Below are 17,299 nucleotides of genomic sequence, written 5' to 3'. Positions count from 1 at the left end.
TGGCCGTCGAATGGCGCTAGCTGCGCAGCATTTGTGCACCGCCGCCGTCAGTGTCAGCCAGTTTGCCGTGGCATACGGAGCTCCATCGCAGTCTTTAACACTGGTAGCATGCCGCGACAGCGTGGACGTGAACCGTATGTGCAGTTGACGGACTTTGAGCGAGGACGTATAGTGGGCATGCGGGAGGCCGGGTGGACGTACCGCCGAACTGCTCAACACGTGAGGCGTGAGGTCTCCACAGTACATCGATGTTGTCGCCAGTGGTCGGCGGAAGGTGCACGTGCCCGTCGACCCGGGACCGGACCGCAGCGACGCACGGATGCACGCCAAGACCGTAGGATCCTACGCAGTGCCGTAGGGGACCGCACCGCCACTTCCCAGCAAATTAGGGACACTGTTGCTCCTGGGGTATCGGCGAGGACCATTCGCAACCGTCTCCATGAAGCTGGGCTGCGGTCCCGCACACCGTTAGGCCGTCTTCCGCTCACGCCCCAACATCGTGCAGCCCGCCTCCAGTGGTGTCGCGACAGGCGTGAATGGAGGGACGAATGGAGACGTGTCGTCTTCAGCGATGAGAGTCGCTTCTGCCTTGGTGCCAATGATGGTCGTATGCGTGTTTGGCGCCGTGCAGGCGAGCGCCACAATCAGGACTGCATACGACCGAGGCACACAGGGCCAACACCCGGCATCATGGTGTGGGGAGCGATCTCCTACACTGGCCGTACACCACTGGTGATCGTCGAGGGGACACTGAATAGTGCACGGTACATCCAAACCGTCATCGAACCCATCGTTCTACCATTCCTAGACCGGCAAGGGAACTTGCTGTTCCAACAGGACAATGCACGTCCGCATGTATCCCGTGCCACCCAACGTGCTCTAGAAGGTGTAAGTCAACTACCCTGGCCAGCAAGATCTCCGGATCTGTCCCCCATTGAGCATGTTTGGGACTGGATGAAGCGTCGTCTCACGCGGTCTGCACGTCCAGCACGAACGCTGGTCCAACAGAGGCGCCAGGTGGAAATGGCATGGCAAGCCGTTCCACAGGACTACATCCAGCATCTCTACGATCGTCTCCATGGGAGAATAGCAGCCTGCATTGCTGCGAAAGGTGGATATACACTGTACTAGTGCCGACATTGTGCATGCTCTGTTGCCTGTGTCTATGTGCCTGTGGTTCTGTCAGTGTGATCATGTGATGTATCTGACCCCAGGAATGTGTCAATAAAGTTTCCCCTTCCTGGGACAATGAATTCACGGTGTTCTTATTTCAATTTCCAGGAGTGTATAAGTTGGCGGCAATAAAATTGTACCGCAGTCAGCCTCAAATGCTGGTTCTCTAAATTTCCTCAGTAGCGATTCACGAAAAGAACGCCTCCTTTCCTCTAGAGACTCCCACCCGAGTTCCTGAAGCATTTCCGCAACAATCGCGTGATGATCAAGCCTACCAGTAACAAATCTACCAGCCCGCCTCCGAATTGCTTCTATATCCTCCCTCAATCCGACCTGATAGGGATCCCAAACGCTCGAGCAGTATTCAAGACTAGGTCGTATTAGTGTTTTATAAGCGGTCTCCCTTACAAATGAACCACATCTTCCCAATATTCTACCAATGAAGCGAAGAAGACTATCCGCCTTCCCCACAACTGCCATTACATGCTTGTCCCACTTCATATCGCTCTGCAATGTAACGCCCAAAAATTTAATCGACGTGACTGTGTCAAGCGCTACACTACTAATGGAGTATTCAAACATTACAGGATTCTTTTTCCTATTCATCTGCATTAATTTACATTTATCTATATGTTGAGTTATCTTCCATTCTTTACACCAATCACCAATCCTGCCCAAGTCACCTTGTATCCTCGTACAGTCACTCAACGACGACACCTTCCCGTACACCACAGCATCATCAGCAAATAGCCGCACATTGCTATTCACCCTATCCAAAAGATCATTTATGTAGATAGAAAACAACAGCGGACCTACAACACTTCCCTGAGGCACTCCAGATGATAACCTCACCTCCGATGAACACTCACCATCGAGGACAACGTACTGGGTTCTATTACTTAAGAAGTCTTCGAGCCACTCACATACTTGGGAACCAATCCCATATGCTCGTACCTTAGTTAGGAGTCAGCAGTGGGGCGCCGAGTGAAACGCTTTCCGGACGTCAAGGAATATTGCATCCGTCTGATACCCTTCATCCACGGTTCGCAGGGTATCATGTGAAAAAAGGGCGAGTTGCGTTTCGCAGGAGCGATGCTTTCTAAAGCCGTGCTGATGCTTGGACAGCAACTTCTCTGTCTCAAGGAAATTCATTATATTCGAACTGACAATATGTTCGAGAATTCTGCAACAAACCGATGTTAAGGATATTGGTCTGTAATTTCGAGGATCCGTCATTCTACCCTTCTTATATACAGGCGTCACCTGCGCTTTTTTACAGGCGCTCGGGACTTTACGTTGGGCAAGAGATTCGCGATAAATGCAAACTAACTAAGGAGCCAATTCAGTAGAGTACTCTCTGTAAAACCGAACTGGAATCCCATCAGGACCTGGCGGTTTATTTATTTTCAACCCATTCAGCTGCTTCACAACCCCATGTAACTGTGGTTGACACTTCCACGTAGAGAGTTTAGTGATGAGTGAAATACACAGAGTTAGGTACTACGTAGTGTGCTACTGGAGCCGAAAGTGTTTCTGAGTTCCTGTTCTCAGCTGTCACATCGCATACCTTGAGGTCTTCCAGTCACCATGGACTTTTTATTACATCGCCAGAATTCGTTAAATAAATATCAAAGCAATAACTCACACAGAGTGCCATCACACTTAACACACTTAACAAGTTCGATACTTATTCATCTACGATATACGCTTCAAGATTTTTAAGCTTTTTTAAAACCGGTTGGTGTCCGTCTGATGTTATTAAGTCAATTTTCTTGTTGTATTGGGGTTTCACGTGTCTTCTGTTTGTTGCGCAGTTTCATTGGACGTAGTTTTTATGTTTATCTATTGTACTACTTGAGACGCCCTGCTAAACCCAGAGCACAGGACAGGTAGTTTAAATTGTGGAAAGGGGCCAAAATAAGCGGCTGTCAGTTACACTCGAACATACAATTTTATTTATTTGACGAAACATTACAAGAGCCAAGAAAAATTTAAAAGAATACAGAGCATTAATTTTTGGAACTTAATAACCGGCTGAATACGTCATACAATCTCATGCTTTTCTCATGCTTTAAGGGCAAGACCACTTTAATTTAAAATCGACTGAAAGCCAACAACTTAAGACTCTAACCAAAATCAGAAATTTAAAAGGCAGAAGACCTTATCTTAAATCAGGTCTTTCAATTAGGCTGAAGGCCCAAAAAATCTCACACCTTAGAGCAAACCAATTTTAATTTAAAAATCGGCTGAAGGCCCATCATTTGTTGTTTTAGAACCATATGAGAGTAAAAAAAGGAACATAGTACCATCTTCCGAAGTATTTCTCGACGTGCTGTAATATTCCTTTATTGGAAGGTATGTACATGGAGATGGATACAAGTAAACGGAAACGCTCATGTGATTTGGTAATTCCTGTGGCAGGTATGAACGTTGAGTTTAGAATCTCGTTTCCAGTCCACTTTTTAGGGAACATCAGTCTCTCAGCTTAGGATCTATTAATGTCTATGTACAAAAACAAACTGCTTTACATTTTACCTTTATTTTTAGCTTTTTTGCTTTAGCCTCCTACTTGTTAGTGTTTTTTCCTTTCCATTTCCCTTTCTCCCACCAACCATTTTCCCCTTCTACTTTGTAATCTTTTTATCTATATTGCTGTGACCCGGTGCATCTCCCTCACACTGCTTTTTTCTGTCTCTCTGGCCTGCGCTGCCATTCGATGACTCCTTCTCTGTCAGTCATTATTATCTTCCTTTCTTTTCTTCTAGAGTTATCCTCTGCTTTTAGCATATGTTACCTCTCTCCCGCTCCTGCCTCTCTATCTCTCTCTCTTCTTCTGTTCCTACATGTTTCTGTGGTCACAATACATACGCATTCATGGCTGATGATGTGCATTCCATGTTTCCCTTTCTGCCTGTGTAAAGCGAGATTGGTGATGGTTATTTATTGTAATGTTATTGGACCCATTTTGTATTTAAAGGTTAGATTACGTCGATAAAAAAGGATGAATGTAAACTCAGACACGAATTCAATTAAAAATCTTTCACTATAACGGCACAGACACAATTTTATTCACACAAACTGGATACAAGCACAATACAGTATAAAAAGTATCGATAGATAGTCTATCAACTCAGTACTGTGTGTTCAGGTAGACACCGTAAACAGAAAGGCAGCACAATGGTAGATGTCAAGGGATTAGCTGTAGCTGGGTTTATTGACAGAGGGGACTTCGCTGCTTGTTACAGGGCAGAGGGTGGTAGGTTCCAATGGGTATGTGACCAGAGGGGTAGGCGGTGTTGTTTACATTGACATCGGGGTTGAAGCTACCGACGCCGAAGTTCACCCTACCCACTCCAGAGTCGCTCGATGCACCTGGTGAAGGATAGTGCTTGTTATTTACATTGACCTTGGGGTTGAAGCTCCCACTGCCGAAGTTCACATCCCCCACTCCGATATCGTGTCTCTCGTTAGGCTGGTCTTGGTGGCGCTTCTGGCCGCTACTGGGATTGGTGGGCACTGCAGTAGCAAAGGCGGCGGCTGCCGCGCCCAGTATCATCACGGTGAACACCTGTGGATCAACAAGTACAGGCTTAAAGCCGACTCACACTGGATGTCAGCGTAAAAGAAACGGAACGCTACGTGAAGTCACGGTCAAATTTTGGTCTGATCGCACTAGACGCAATGTGAGCTCAAAGTCACTTCACCTTACCCCAGTATGGAGAGATCAAAGGAACGTTATGACATACTATCTGTGACACAGAAAGTCTTACTATAAAATCAGAACCAAGGGGCAACCAGTAATACTGTTTATTAGTGGAGAGCCGGAATGAGATTTTCACCCTGCAGCGGAGTGTGCGCTGATATGAAACTTCCTGGCAGATTAAAACTGTGTGCCGGACCGAGACTCGAACTCGGGTCTCAAGTTCGAGTCTCGATCCGGCACACTGTTTTAATATGTTTATTACTATCACTATTCATAGTTTGTATGGTAAACTGATCAAAAGTGGAACATTAGGGAAAATTTCGTCCGAACATTTCGAAAGTTTACTTGACAGCGAAAAAATATGTACATGCAAAAACATCAAACAATAGAAGCCATATTTCAGGCTGTTTACCCTGTTCATTGTTGTTAGTTACTTATTTCTAAATACCAAATAACATCGAATGCAAACGAACTTTCTCCTTCACTGGAGACGAGTTTTTCTCGATCGAAAAAGGTTATTTCATGAATATTATTTTGTATCTTCTGTGACGAAACATGTATTTTCACTCTCAGGTACTTGGCCTTCCTTGTAAAAGAACACTCAATAGAAAATGTATCGAAGTCGTCATGGAACATTTGTCCTGCGTCACGAAAGATAAGGAAGAACATCGAATAGAGACTAACACGGAGCAAAAACACAAAGTTCACAGCTGTAAGAGAGTGCAGCAAAAGTAAGTTAATTTATAACGTCAGCAGGCGACGGTGGCAACGTCAAAACTGTCTTCCCCATACATATTGACTCTAATGTCGTGTCCGTCCCGTACGGTACTACAGTCTGCCTGAGTGACTCCTTACATTTGAAATGCATTGTGGCAATTACTGACCAATCGTTCAGTACCAGAGCTTTCCATCAAGTGTGAATCTACGTTTACCGTAGCCTTCCTTCATGTAGAAATGCCACACAGTGAAAACTATTCTTCTGACTGTTCTTTTTTTCTCATGAACAGTATTTTAAAGCTTCAGTGCATGTAAAGAAATGCATAATGCAACCTTTAACGGCTTTTGTAATAACTGTTTATTCTCCAGCAATCGGTTTCAATGAAGCAAACGTCTCAAATAAAGGATTAACTCTGTATGAAGTTAAAAGAAAGTTATGTTAACATTTTCATTTGCAGCATGCATTGCGAAAGTTTGTGTGTTTAACGTTGAAACAGTAAACAATTACTTAATCGATGCCAAAGATCATTCCTTTACATTGAAGCAATGTCTATCAATGACCTGAATTCAGTCTCATGACTGAACCTAATTTTCTGAGAGTAAAAGCATATCACGATAGCTCTTTGTCATACTGGAACACCATACTAACGTTCAATTTCTGCTCACCACATTGTGATTTTCAGAATTATAATTGCACTACGCATAGAGTGTCACAGAAATCGTACACTGTCATAAACCAGGCGTCTTCCCTAATTCTGTATTCAAAATGGTTCAAATGGCTCTGAGCACTGTGGGACTTAATATCTGAGGTCATCAGTCCCCTAGAACTTAAAACTACTCAAACCTAACTAACCTAAGGACATCACACCCATCCATGCCCGAGGCAGGATTCGAGCCTGCGACCGTAGCGGTCGCGCGGTTCCAGACTGAAGCACCTAGAACCGCTCGGACACCACGGCCGGCTTCTGTATTACAAACATAAATCTGTGGTACACAAACCAATGTGCAAGGTGTGTAAGAGGTTACTATGTATTATACTGTACAGAAAAATTATTTATTGTATGATTAAAAAATTTCATAACAATTACTGGAAACAGTTACTTTCATAATACTGGGTGATCAGAAAGTCAATGTAAATTGGAAAACTGAATATATCACAGAATAATGTAGATAGAGAGGTACAAATTGACACACATGCTTCGAATGACATGGGGTTTTATTGGAACCGAAAAACTACAAAAGTTTCAAAAATGTCCGACAGGTGGCGCTTCATCTGATCAGAATAGCAATAATTAGCATAAAAAAGTAAGACAAAGCAAAGATGATGTTCTTTACAGGAAATGCTCGATATGTCCACCATCATTCCTCAACAATAGCTGCAGTCGAGGAATAATGTTGTGAACAGGACTGCAAAGCATGTCCGGAGTTATGGTGAGGCATTGACGTCGGATGTTGTCTTTCAGCATCCCTAGAGATGTCGGTCGATCACGACACACTTGCGACTTCAGGTAACCCCAAAGCCAATAATCGCACGGACTGAGGTCTGGGGACTGGGAGGCCAAGCATGACGAAAGTGGCGGCTGAGCACACGATCATCACCAAACGACGCGCGCAAATGATCTTTCACGCGTCTAGCAATATGGGGTAGAGCGCCATCCTGCATAAACATCGTACGTTCCAGCAGGTGTTTATCAGCCAGGCTGGGGATGATGGCGATTCTGCAACATATCGGCGTACCTCTCACCCGTCACGGTAGCAGTTACAAAACCAGAATCACGCATTTCCTCGAAGAAAAAAGGCCCGATAACGGTAGATGTGGTAAATCCAAACCATACCGTGATTTTCTCGTCGTGCAATGGAGTTTGCACGACAGTTCTAGGATTTTCGGTAGCCCAAATTCTGCAGTTGTGGGCGTTGACAGACCCTAGGAGCGTGAAATGAGCTTCGTCGGTCCACAACACGTTACTCAACCAATCGTCATCTTCCGCCATCTTTCGAAACGCCCACACCGCATTTGCCCTCCGCTTCACTAAATCGCCAGGTAACAGTTCATGATGCCGATGGATTTTGTACGGATAGCATCGGAGGGTACGCCTCAGTGCCAAGCAAACAGTAGTGTATGGAATGCCGGTTCGACGTGCGACTGCACTAGCGCTGACTTCCCCGTGCATAGACGAACCCGCTACAGTCTCCATTTCTTCCTGAACTGTTTCAGCAGCATTACGCCTTGTACTCGGTCGGCCACTACGGGGTCTATCGTCTAAACAACCCGGGGCTTCGAACTTCTAAATCATTCTCGCCACAGCTGTATTTGTCAACGGACCTTTACCCGTTCGAATCCCCTTGCTACGGCGATAGGATCGTAACGCTGAACTAGCACATTCCCCATTCTGATAATACAGGTTCACTAAAAGCGCCTTTTCAGGTAACGTCAACATGCTGCGACTGCTGGCGCATCTGATTCTCTCTCTCATTACAGCTCCTTTCATACACGATCGTCATGCGTAGTCACTGACGTTTTGCTGTCCAGCGCCATCTGTCCTACATTTTGTGAACTTTGTTTGTTTTGGTTCTAATAAAACCCCATGTCGTTCCAAGCACGTGTGTCAATTTTTACCCCTCTATCTACATTATTCCGTGGCTTATTAAGTTTTCAAATTTATACTGACTTTTTGATCACCCGGTATATCTGTATCAACATGTATGGAGCGATCTGAAGTTTAACGACCATATAAAGTTAATAGCGAGCAAGGAAGGTAACACACTGAGATCCATTAGAGGAATGCTTAGGAAATATGGCCCACCATCAAAGGAAATAGATTCGGAGACACTCGTTCGGCCAATACTTGAATACTGCTCGTCAGTATGGAATCCGTACCAAATTGACAGAGGAAATAGTGAAGATAAAAAGAAGCAGCTCTTTGTGGTACGGGTTCATTTAATAAGCGCAAAAGCATTATGGAGATCTTTAGGGAACACCAGTGGCAGACGCTGCAGGAGAGGCGTGATGCATCGCTGTATGGCCTCCTATTATAGTTCCACATATCTAGTGAGAAGACCATCAGGATAAAGTTGGAGAGATGGGAGCCCGCACGGAGGCCTACCGACAATCATTCTTCCCCCGAAGTGTATGTGACTGGAGAGGGTAAAGGCGGTATTCACCTGGAACGCAAAGAACACTCTGCTACATACCGTAAGGCGGCTGCGGAGTGTAGCAGCAGATGTACTACATATTTAGTACCTTTCATATTCATTCAGAGACGAAATACTACAATTATGTATAATGATGTCATTCTTGTTCACTACTGCGTAAGATATTATAAGCCTAATTTTACCTACTCAACTGTAAGAGGTGTCTATGCAACATAAATCATTTAGAAATATATGGTGAAGCTTACTGTGTATTGTACTAGACGGTTTGTCCCATTCATTTGCGTTCACAGTGGCATGCGATAATAGCTACTGCTTGTTGAGTACTGAATAATCTCTGGGTGGGGGGATTTGGTTGGATCAAAAATGGCTCTGAGCACTATGGGACTTAACTTCTAAGGTCATCAGTCCCCTAGAACTTAGAACATCCCCGAGGCAGGACTCGAACCTGTGACCGTAGCGGTCGCGCGGTTCCAGACTGTAGCGCCTAGAACCGCTCGACCACGCTGACTGGCGGGGAGGGTTAATAGGGTCCTATCCGATATTATATAGAATACATAGAAAGAAAGATCCCTTATCATTTAGCTACAATATAGCAGGTCAGCAACTGGAAGCAGTTAATTCCATAAATCATCAGGGAGTAGGCAATAGGAGTGTTTTAAAATGGAACGATCATATCGAGTTGATCGTCGGTAAAGCAGGTTCCAGACTGAGATTCATTGGAAGAATCCTAAGGAAATACAACCCCCAAACAAAGGAAGTAGGTTAGAGTACACTTGTTCGTCCACTGCTTGAAAACTGCTCACCAGTGTGGGATCCATACCAGACAGGTTTGATACAAGAGAGAGAGAAGATCCAACGGCGAGCAGAGCGCTTCGTTAGAGGATCATTTAGTAAGCGCTAAAGCGTTACGGAGATGATAGATAAACTCCAGTAGAAGACTCTGCAGGAGAGACGCTCAGTAGCTCGGTACGGGCTTTTGTTGAAGTTTCGAGAACATATCTTCACCGAGGAGTCAAGCAGTATATTGCTCCCTCCTACGTATTTCTCGCGAAGAGACCATGAGGATAAAATCAGAGACATCAGAGCCCACACAGAGGCATACCGACAATCCATCTTTCCACGAACAATACGAGACTGGAATGGAAGGGAGAACTGATAGAGGTACTCAAGGTACCCTCTGCCACACAACGTCAGGTGGCTTGCGGACTATGGATGTAGATGTAGATATTAGCGATAAGAATGAATATACACCTTTGTTAGGTTTTCTGGCAGATTAGAACTGCGGGCGACTACAAATGTTGGCCGCACAGTAATTCGTACCCGTTGTGGCTTGTGTTGCGATAATGTACCCCAAGGAATGTATTGTGGCTGAGTTTGGATTATTTGACTTTTACTATTTTCGATGATATTTTTTTTATACGCATTGTCAGACTCGTTCATACAATCATATGAAGAAATACTTTTTACATCCCCTACTATTGTAAATTCGTACACCCTAAGGAAAGAAGAGAAGGTAGATGTAAAATACATGTTCCGACAAACAAATGATTAAAACTTCAGAAAATAATTAAAGATTTCTTCAGGACAAAAAGCTTGAGAAATTGAGCAGTCAGTCACGCACTGGTCCACCTCTGGCCCCTATGGAAGCAGTTATGCGGCTTGTCAGTGGTTGATACAGTTGTTGGATGCCCTCCTGAGGGATACCGTGCGATATTCTGTGCAGTTAGCGCATTAGATCGTCAAAACCCCAAGCGGGTTGCAGGGTCTGCCTATAATACTTGTAACGTACTCGCCTGGAGAGAAATTCCGTGACCTTTCTGGCCTAGGTCGGGTTTGGAAAGCAAGAAAAGAAGCATTAGAACCTCTCTGCTGAAAAGTAAGCTCAGGTTGGGTTCCCACGAAGGCTAATAAAGCGAGGAGCAGAATATCCCAGACGTAACGTTATGCTCCAAGGGTATCGCGGATGACATCCAAAGGCTTCCTGCTACCAAAAGAAATGTCACGCCACACCATTAGCTCTGCTTTTAGGGTCGTGTGGCAGGCGACAGTCAAGCTGCTACCCCACCGCTGTCCGGAACGTCTCCAGACGCATCTTCGACCTTGAATCTCATTGGCTGGAGCAGAACTGTCTTCAGTTGTTCGTCCCGTTTAAAACTGAACCCCGAGAGATAGCAAAGGATTCAACAAATCACGTCACCATGTTCGAAAGAACAACTTGTTAAGTCGTAGAATTCTCCTTCTGGTTTGCTATACTGGTACAAGTATTTGAATTGCCATCAGTGTGAATGCAGTTGGAATATATCAACGGAATATATCTTTTACAATAGAACGTGTTCTAAGGTAAGATTTACCGGTTACGATGAAACATGACCATTTATAATCTGCATCACATATATGCTCCAGGTAAGGCCTTTGGTAACCTTTTAACCAACCGTCATACGACTGACGTTGCCCGTGAACATATTAAAATATTTTTTTACGTCATTCAAAATTATCGGATGCTTTAATGGAACGGCACTGACCGAGGTAGTGGTACAGTGATTGTAACAGTGGAACCGCTGTTCAAATTGCGGTCCAGACACCAATATTGTTTTCAGGAGGTTCTCTAATACCACTTAAGGTAAATGTCAGTATTACTTCTTTCAAACAAACACATCCGATTTCCTTTCCCACACTTCCCCCATCACAACTTGCGTTCCACCTCTAATCACCTTTCAGTAGATAGGGCACTATAGCCCAAAATTCCTTCCTTCCTTAGAAAATAGCTTTGAAAATGTCATGAATGATATCGTTTTATTCTGCGACAACAGCTTTCTCATTGCTTCTATTTAATCATACTCTGAATACTTTGTGGAATGTGGAAGTGGTCTACAAAAATGTACAGAGATTATAGTCTATGGGGCATACGTTAAATTAATTTATCATCGATCAGAAATCATAAACAGATTTGTCATAAAGATGAAGCGGTCTTATTCATCATGCTACAATACAACTATTGTGGATTAGCACAATACAAAATATTCCACAATATACGCAATCGTTTCATCCATTAACTTTATTGCGAAAATCACTTTCCGGACTGAACACGCTAACGGCTACCGGTTAACGTTATAAGGTGATGGAAAAAGAGAATGCATTTAATTTAGTGATCTGCATTGGCACATATTACAACAATGGTAAAATAATGCTAGAAAGTAAATCTACTAAATAGAATATAAGAAAACAATGAGAGGCCATTGACTGCTTCCATTGCTTCCTCTGTATGGTGCAGTGTACGGACCAAAGTAATATATCTATTAGAAACCAGAGTGATGTGAAAAAATTATGTTCATTTTCTGCTTGGAGAGCATTTGACTAATTTTATATAACGCATTATACTCCGGTTATTGGTGGAAAGATAGCTGTCGAAATTTTCTTCTTATTTTCCTGTAAATATGGTGTTGTAGACGTATGATAAAGATTAAGCCGACACATCAAAAAAGAAATGAAAACTTACTGAACATAGTGGATGAGGAACACAGCCGTTGAGAACAACTGCCTCGAGAAGTGCAATGGAACCATTGTATACAGGAGTATCTACAGTTATCTGGAAGGATAAAAGAACGATCGCTCAGCATAACAGTCTCCCTAACGCCCGTGTTCCGATCAACTCTTGACGACCTAATAAGCTCGGTTGTTGTGACGATACTGCAAGGGAGAAGTAGTCCAACAATTAAGCACGCAGTCTCGAAAAGCCACTCTTTTTAAATAAAATTCACTATTTTGGGGACTATATTTGTCAGTGGACGTATGTAATTCAGGGCACGACGCAATTATGTTTGAAGGCGTTTGACTACATTATGGAATATTGGAAAGACAAAGTCAGTTAGTTATGATGGACAGCCTAAGTTAAACAAAAACAAAAATAAAATTATGTGTCCATAAGAGATATGTAACAGGGCAACAATAGTTTTCAATACGAGTGAACGATTCATCAGATACGTCAGCAATACTGCTTACGATGATACACTCGCAGGAAAATATTGCCTTTGAATTGTTCAAGGAAAATGCAAAACTCCTTGAACAGAATTACCGCTTTGTCTCTAACAATAACTCTAAAGGAGGAAAAATACGTGATGACGCCCAGAGGAAACTTAATAATCTGATAGTATTACATTATAGTATCAGCGGTATGGTATGTTGCTTATATCGCATAATACCTGGCAGGACACTATGAAATAGTACGAATGGACCTAACACCCAAACTCAGAGGCAAGGTAGGCAGGTAGGACTCTCAGCTTCGTTAAGAGGATCCTGATAGGTGAGTGCAGCATCCTTGAGAATCCAGCACAGATACTCTGGGAAAGTAATGAAAATTTAAGGCCAAATGTAGTTCTTGTAAAACGCCGAGAAGTCGTGTTTGATGTCTAATGGGCAACAAAAAGCTGTCTCTAACGTACGCCTTGTGCAGGGATTGGTAGAAAGGTCAGGGTGTTTAGCGATGTGTAGAGAGTTGGGGTTGGGTTGTTTTGGGGAAGGAGCCCAGACAGCAAGGTCATCGGTCTCATCGGATTAGGGAAGGACGGGGAAGGAAGTCAGCCAAGCCCTTTCAAAGGAACCGTCCCGGCATTTGCCTGGAGCGATTTAGGGAAATCACGGATATCCTAAATCAGGATGGCCGGACGCGGGATTGAACCGATGTGTAGAGAGACAGATTCATTTTCTCGCCCCTTCATGCGAGATTGGATTTGAAGAGAAGACGCTATTCTTATTTTCACCCTCCGGGTTATAACATAAAGTGACTAGCGCTGCATACGTGTACCAAGCGGGAGTAGGGTCAGTGTATGGACGGACTCGAATAAGAAAAATCCATGCAGATTAAAAGTGTTTGCCGGCCGGGGAATCTAACCCAGAACCTTGCCATCCATGTATCAATGATCTTACCAAGCCATCCATAGAAGTCTCACTACCCTCTCGCACTGTTTCAAATTTGTAAGGATATCTCTCCTAGACGCTCTCTTGCATACCTCGGTGTACGTGCATTCTGGGAAGAAAATATTTCATTGAGAAATGGGTTATTTAAAGCCCACGGATTGTTTGTAGAATGAAGTATGCGTGTAGGTGTAAGAGGGGCACTAAAGGGACCAAAATGAATGTATAGAGAGACTAGAATACGTTAATTATGTTATGATCGTAGAAGTGGTATACTGGTGTACTCGGACACGGCAAGCCTGACGAGTAATAGGTAAACATGACAGCCACGTAAGAATATTTGGACAAATGATATGTATGTAAATTTAAAAAAAGGTGAAATGCGATTAGAAGGACTAATAAATACATAGAAAAAAAGCAGAGGGATTCCTCCAACTGATGGTTAGTAACAACAAACCGTCGCATACTTACGGCTTTCATATTGGCTTGCTGAGAATGTGTGGCGGCTAGGAACCTGTTGGATCACCGTGTGTGTCTTTCTCTGGAGGCGTCTGCTCTTTTATACTCATTCGGTCGCTTGCACTGTCCTCAGAATGCTGATTTATCTCCCCAAATCAAAGGCCGGCAGTTGTGGCCATTGTGTGCTTTACTTTCCGCCCTCGCCGCTTCCTGGTACTGAGTTTGCTGCAGCGTTTCCGCATGTCGGCACTGAGCGGTATAACTAACGGACGCCATACGTTCTACTGCCGCATCGAGGAAGAAGAACTGTACAATGTGTGTGTCAATAGGGAGGCGACGCAACACATATGCAATGGAAACAAATGTAGTGCAGTTAAAGCTGCTATTTGAAATCAGTAATAGTGTTCAGATGTGTGTGTTGAAAACCATTCTCCCCTGAAGCAACATGCTTGTCGTTAAATGTAACTCTCTTTTCTTATTAGTTAACAGTTAGTTACTTGTTTAATGTAGCCGCCATCTCTCATTGTGTTGACAAGTTCTGTTTAGTTTATGTGCCCTTGTCCCATTTTGTAATTCGTACATTATAGTCCTGTATGGAGTTTTTCCCTGATCGTATTTTTCTGTGTTTGATCTCTGATTCCACTCACTTTCCTTAAAATTTTAATTTCTGCCGAATGTATTCTTCTTTCGTCTTTCGAAATTCATGATTCATTTGTGTTTCTTGTTGTAGGGATAGAAATAATCTGTCAAGTTTTAGTTTTGTATCTTCCACTCTCATGTCAACTACTCTCACTGTATTGTATCTTAAATCAGTTGGAACTTGTTTAATTTGAGAGTGATTTCGCTTTAATATAAATTCCTAATATCACAGACTACATACCCACTCTACTGGTTGTTTGCCCATTAATATTTCTAAATGTTTGGAAATATTTTACAGGTCTTTGACTTTGTTTACTTTGCTGAAGGTAGGAGATTGTCGTTGTTATATATTTGGTTTAAGAGAAGAATTACATATCTACTCGGGTCTTCTGATACCTGAATACAAATGTGGTAGTCGAAAAAAAGTAGAAGATTTATTTGTGTGCATGTCTCCACCTTGTATTTCTGTTTTGTTTATCAGTGTCCTTGTCTGACAACTTGGTTAACTTCACGTTTACAGCGCCTGACACTATGCTCTATATGTAATCGACTACACTAAGGGAAAGGTAACATTTAGAAAAACAGAGATAAAATAAGGTGCAGATGTGTTAGTAAATTCTTCCGTCGCTGCTTGGAATAACGTGTTAGTAATTATGTATGAAAAACTTAAAGTTTTAATGCATTGGGAGCCTGCGACCGAGCTGAATTACGTAAGAGACAAAAATATTTCATGATGGTTTGTATGCTTCCTCACACAAATTCTGCGTAAACATATATGGAAAGAGCTAGAACAAAGGCAATGTATATTGCTGAGAATTTTTCTCTCGAAATTTTGAATCAAGAAATATGCTGTTTCCTCCAGCCGTCGACATTAGCCTGCCATCACCGCTGAACAAATCTTAATGCATGGCTGGGGCATTTTGGTTGTTGCTGGTAATGTAAGTAAAGGCGGTTTACGCATAAATGAAACACCGTATACCGTGTGTGCTGTACTTAACAACATAAAGGAAAGTTCCAGCTCTACTCAGATTGGGCATAAAACATTTTAAACCACTGTCAAGGAAAAGTATAATGATAATAAATGACAATGCCCCTAATCACTAAACTAAGGTTTCTTTTTTAAATTCAGTTATTGACCTTTAGGTCATTACACTTAGAAATTTGTTTCCTCAGCGTTATTCCCTAAGATTCACTAACAGATTTTATGATTGCATTAAGCAGGTAGAATAAGGTATGTATCAAGAGTGGGGACAAGACGAAACTCAATAACTTATGTAGAGGTTTTTATCCAAGGAAAATCCTGTTCAATGAAGTCCTTATAATCATACCTTATGTATAGGTGTAATACATATCTTCTTGTCACAGTCACTGCTGCTGTAAAGTGCTTCATGTATCATCATAGATGTGCAAGGAGACCTTATCTGTGTATGTGTGTGTTTGTGTGTGTGTGTGTGTGTGTGTGTGTGTGTGTGTGTGTGTGTGTGAGAGAGAGAGAGAGAGAGAGAGAGACTGGTTGTGGCAACAGTATCAGTAGCTGTGTCAGTATTAGTATGATGTCTGAGAAACGTACAGCAGTTGCTGCAATATATATGCAGGGCTATTACAAATGATTGAAGCGATTTCATAAATTCACTGTAGCTCCATTCATTGACATATGGCCACGACACACTACAGATACGTAGAAAAGCTCATAAAGTTTTGTTCGGCTGAAACCGCACTTCAGGTTTCTGCCGCCAGAGTGCTCGAGGGCGCAGTGAGACAGGAGCCGAGAAAGCGTATGTCGTGCTTGAAATGCACTCACATCAGTCAGTCATAACAGTGCAACGACACTTCAGGACGAAGTTCAACAAAGATCCACCAACTGCTAACTCCATTCGGCGATTGTATGCGCAGTTTAAGGCTTCTGGATGCCTCTGTAAGGGGTAATCAACGGGTCGGCCTGCAGTGAGCGAAGTAACGGTTGAGCATGTGTATCTGGACATGCTGGAAAATTGGCTCATGCCACAACTGGAGACCGACAGCGGCGACTTCATCTTTCAACAGGATGGTGCTCCACTGCACTTCCACCATGATGTTCCGCATTTCTTAAACAGGAGATTGGAAAACCGATGGATCGGTCGTGGTGGAGATCATGATCAGCAATTCATGTCATGGCCTCCACGCTCTCCGGACTTAACCCCATGCGATTTCTTTCTGTGGGGTTATGTGAAAGATTCAGTGTTTAAACCTCCTCTACCAAGAAACATGCCAGAACTGCGAGCTCGCATCAACGATGCTTTCGAGCTCATTGATAAGGACATGCTGCGCCGAGTGTGGGAGGAACTTGATTATCGGCTTGATGTCTACCGAATCACTAAAGGGGCACATATCGAACATTTGTGAATGCCTAAAAAAACTTTTTGAGTTTTTGTATGTGTGTGCAAAGCATTGTGAAAATATCTCAAATAATAAAGTTATTGTAGAGCTGTGAAATCGCTTCAATCATTTGTAATAACCCTGTAACACATTATTCGACACGGACGATTCAGTATTGATAAAAAAAAT

The 17,299-nt window shown here is 43.1% G+C and overlaps 1 protein-coding gene across 1 annotated transcript; it reads right to left on the bottom strand.

Moving 5' to 3' along the window:
* Nucleotides 1-4,211: 4,211 nt before the first annotated feature.
* LOC124545397 lies at nucleotides 4,212-14,177 on the bottom strand. The gene is made up of 2 exons (XM_047124314.1): nucleotides 14,129-14,177; nucleotides 4,212-4,741 (listed from the first exon to the last, which is right to left on the bottom strand). The coding sequence occupies exons 1-2, from the start codon at nucleotides 14,135-14,137 to the stop codon at nucleotides 4,385-4,387; spliced, it is 366 nt and encodes a 121-aa protein (XP_046980270.1). The 5' UTR covers nucleotides 14,138-14,177; the 3' UTR covers nucleotides 4,212-4,384.
* Between the last annotated feature and the right edge of the window lie 3,122 nt (nucleotides 14,178-17,299).

Source organism: Schistocerca americana, chromosome 8 (genome assembly GCF_021461395.2).
Source record: "Schistocerca americana isolate TAMUIC-IGC-003095 chromosome 8, iqSchAmer2.1, whole genome shotgun sequence".
Lineage (NCBI taxonomy): Eukaryota > Metazoa > Arthropoda > Insecta > Orthoptera > Acrididae > Schistocerca > Schistocerca americana.
The sequence above is the reverse complement of the archived record's forward strand: the minus strand, read 5'-3'. Positions and strand labels throughout refer to the sequence as shown.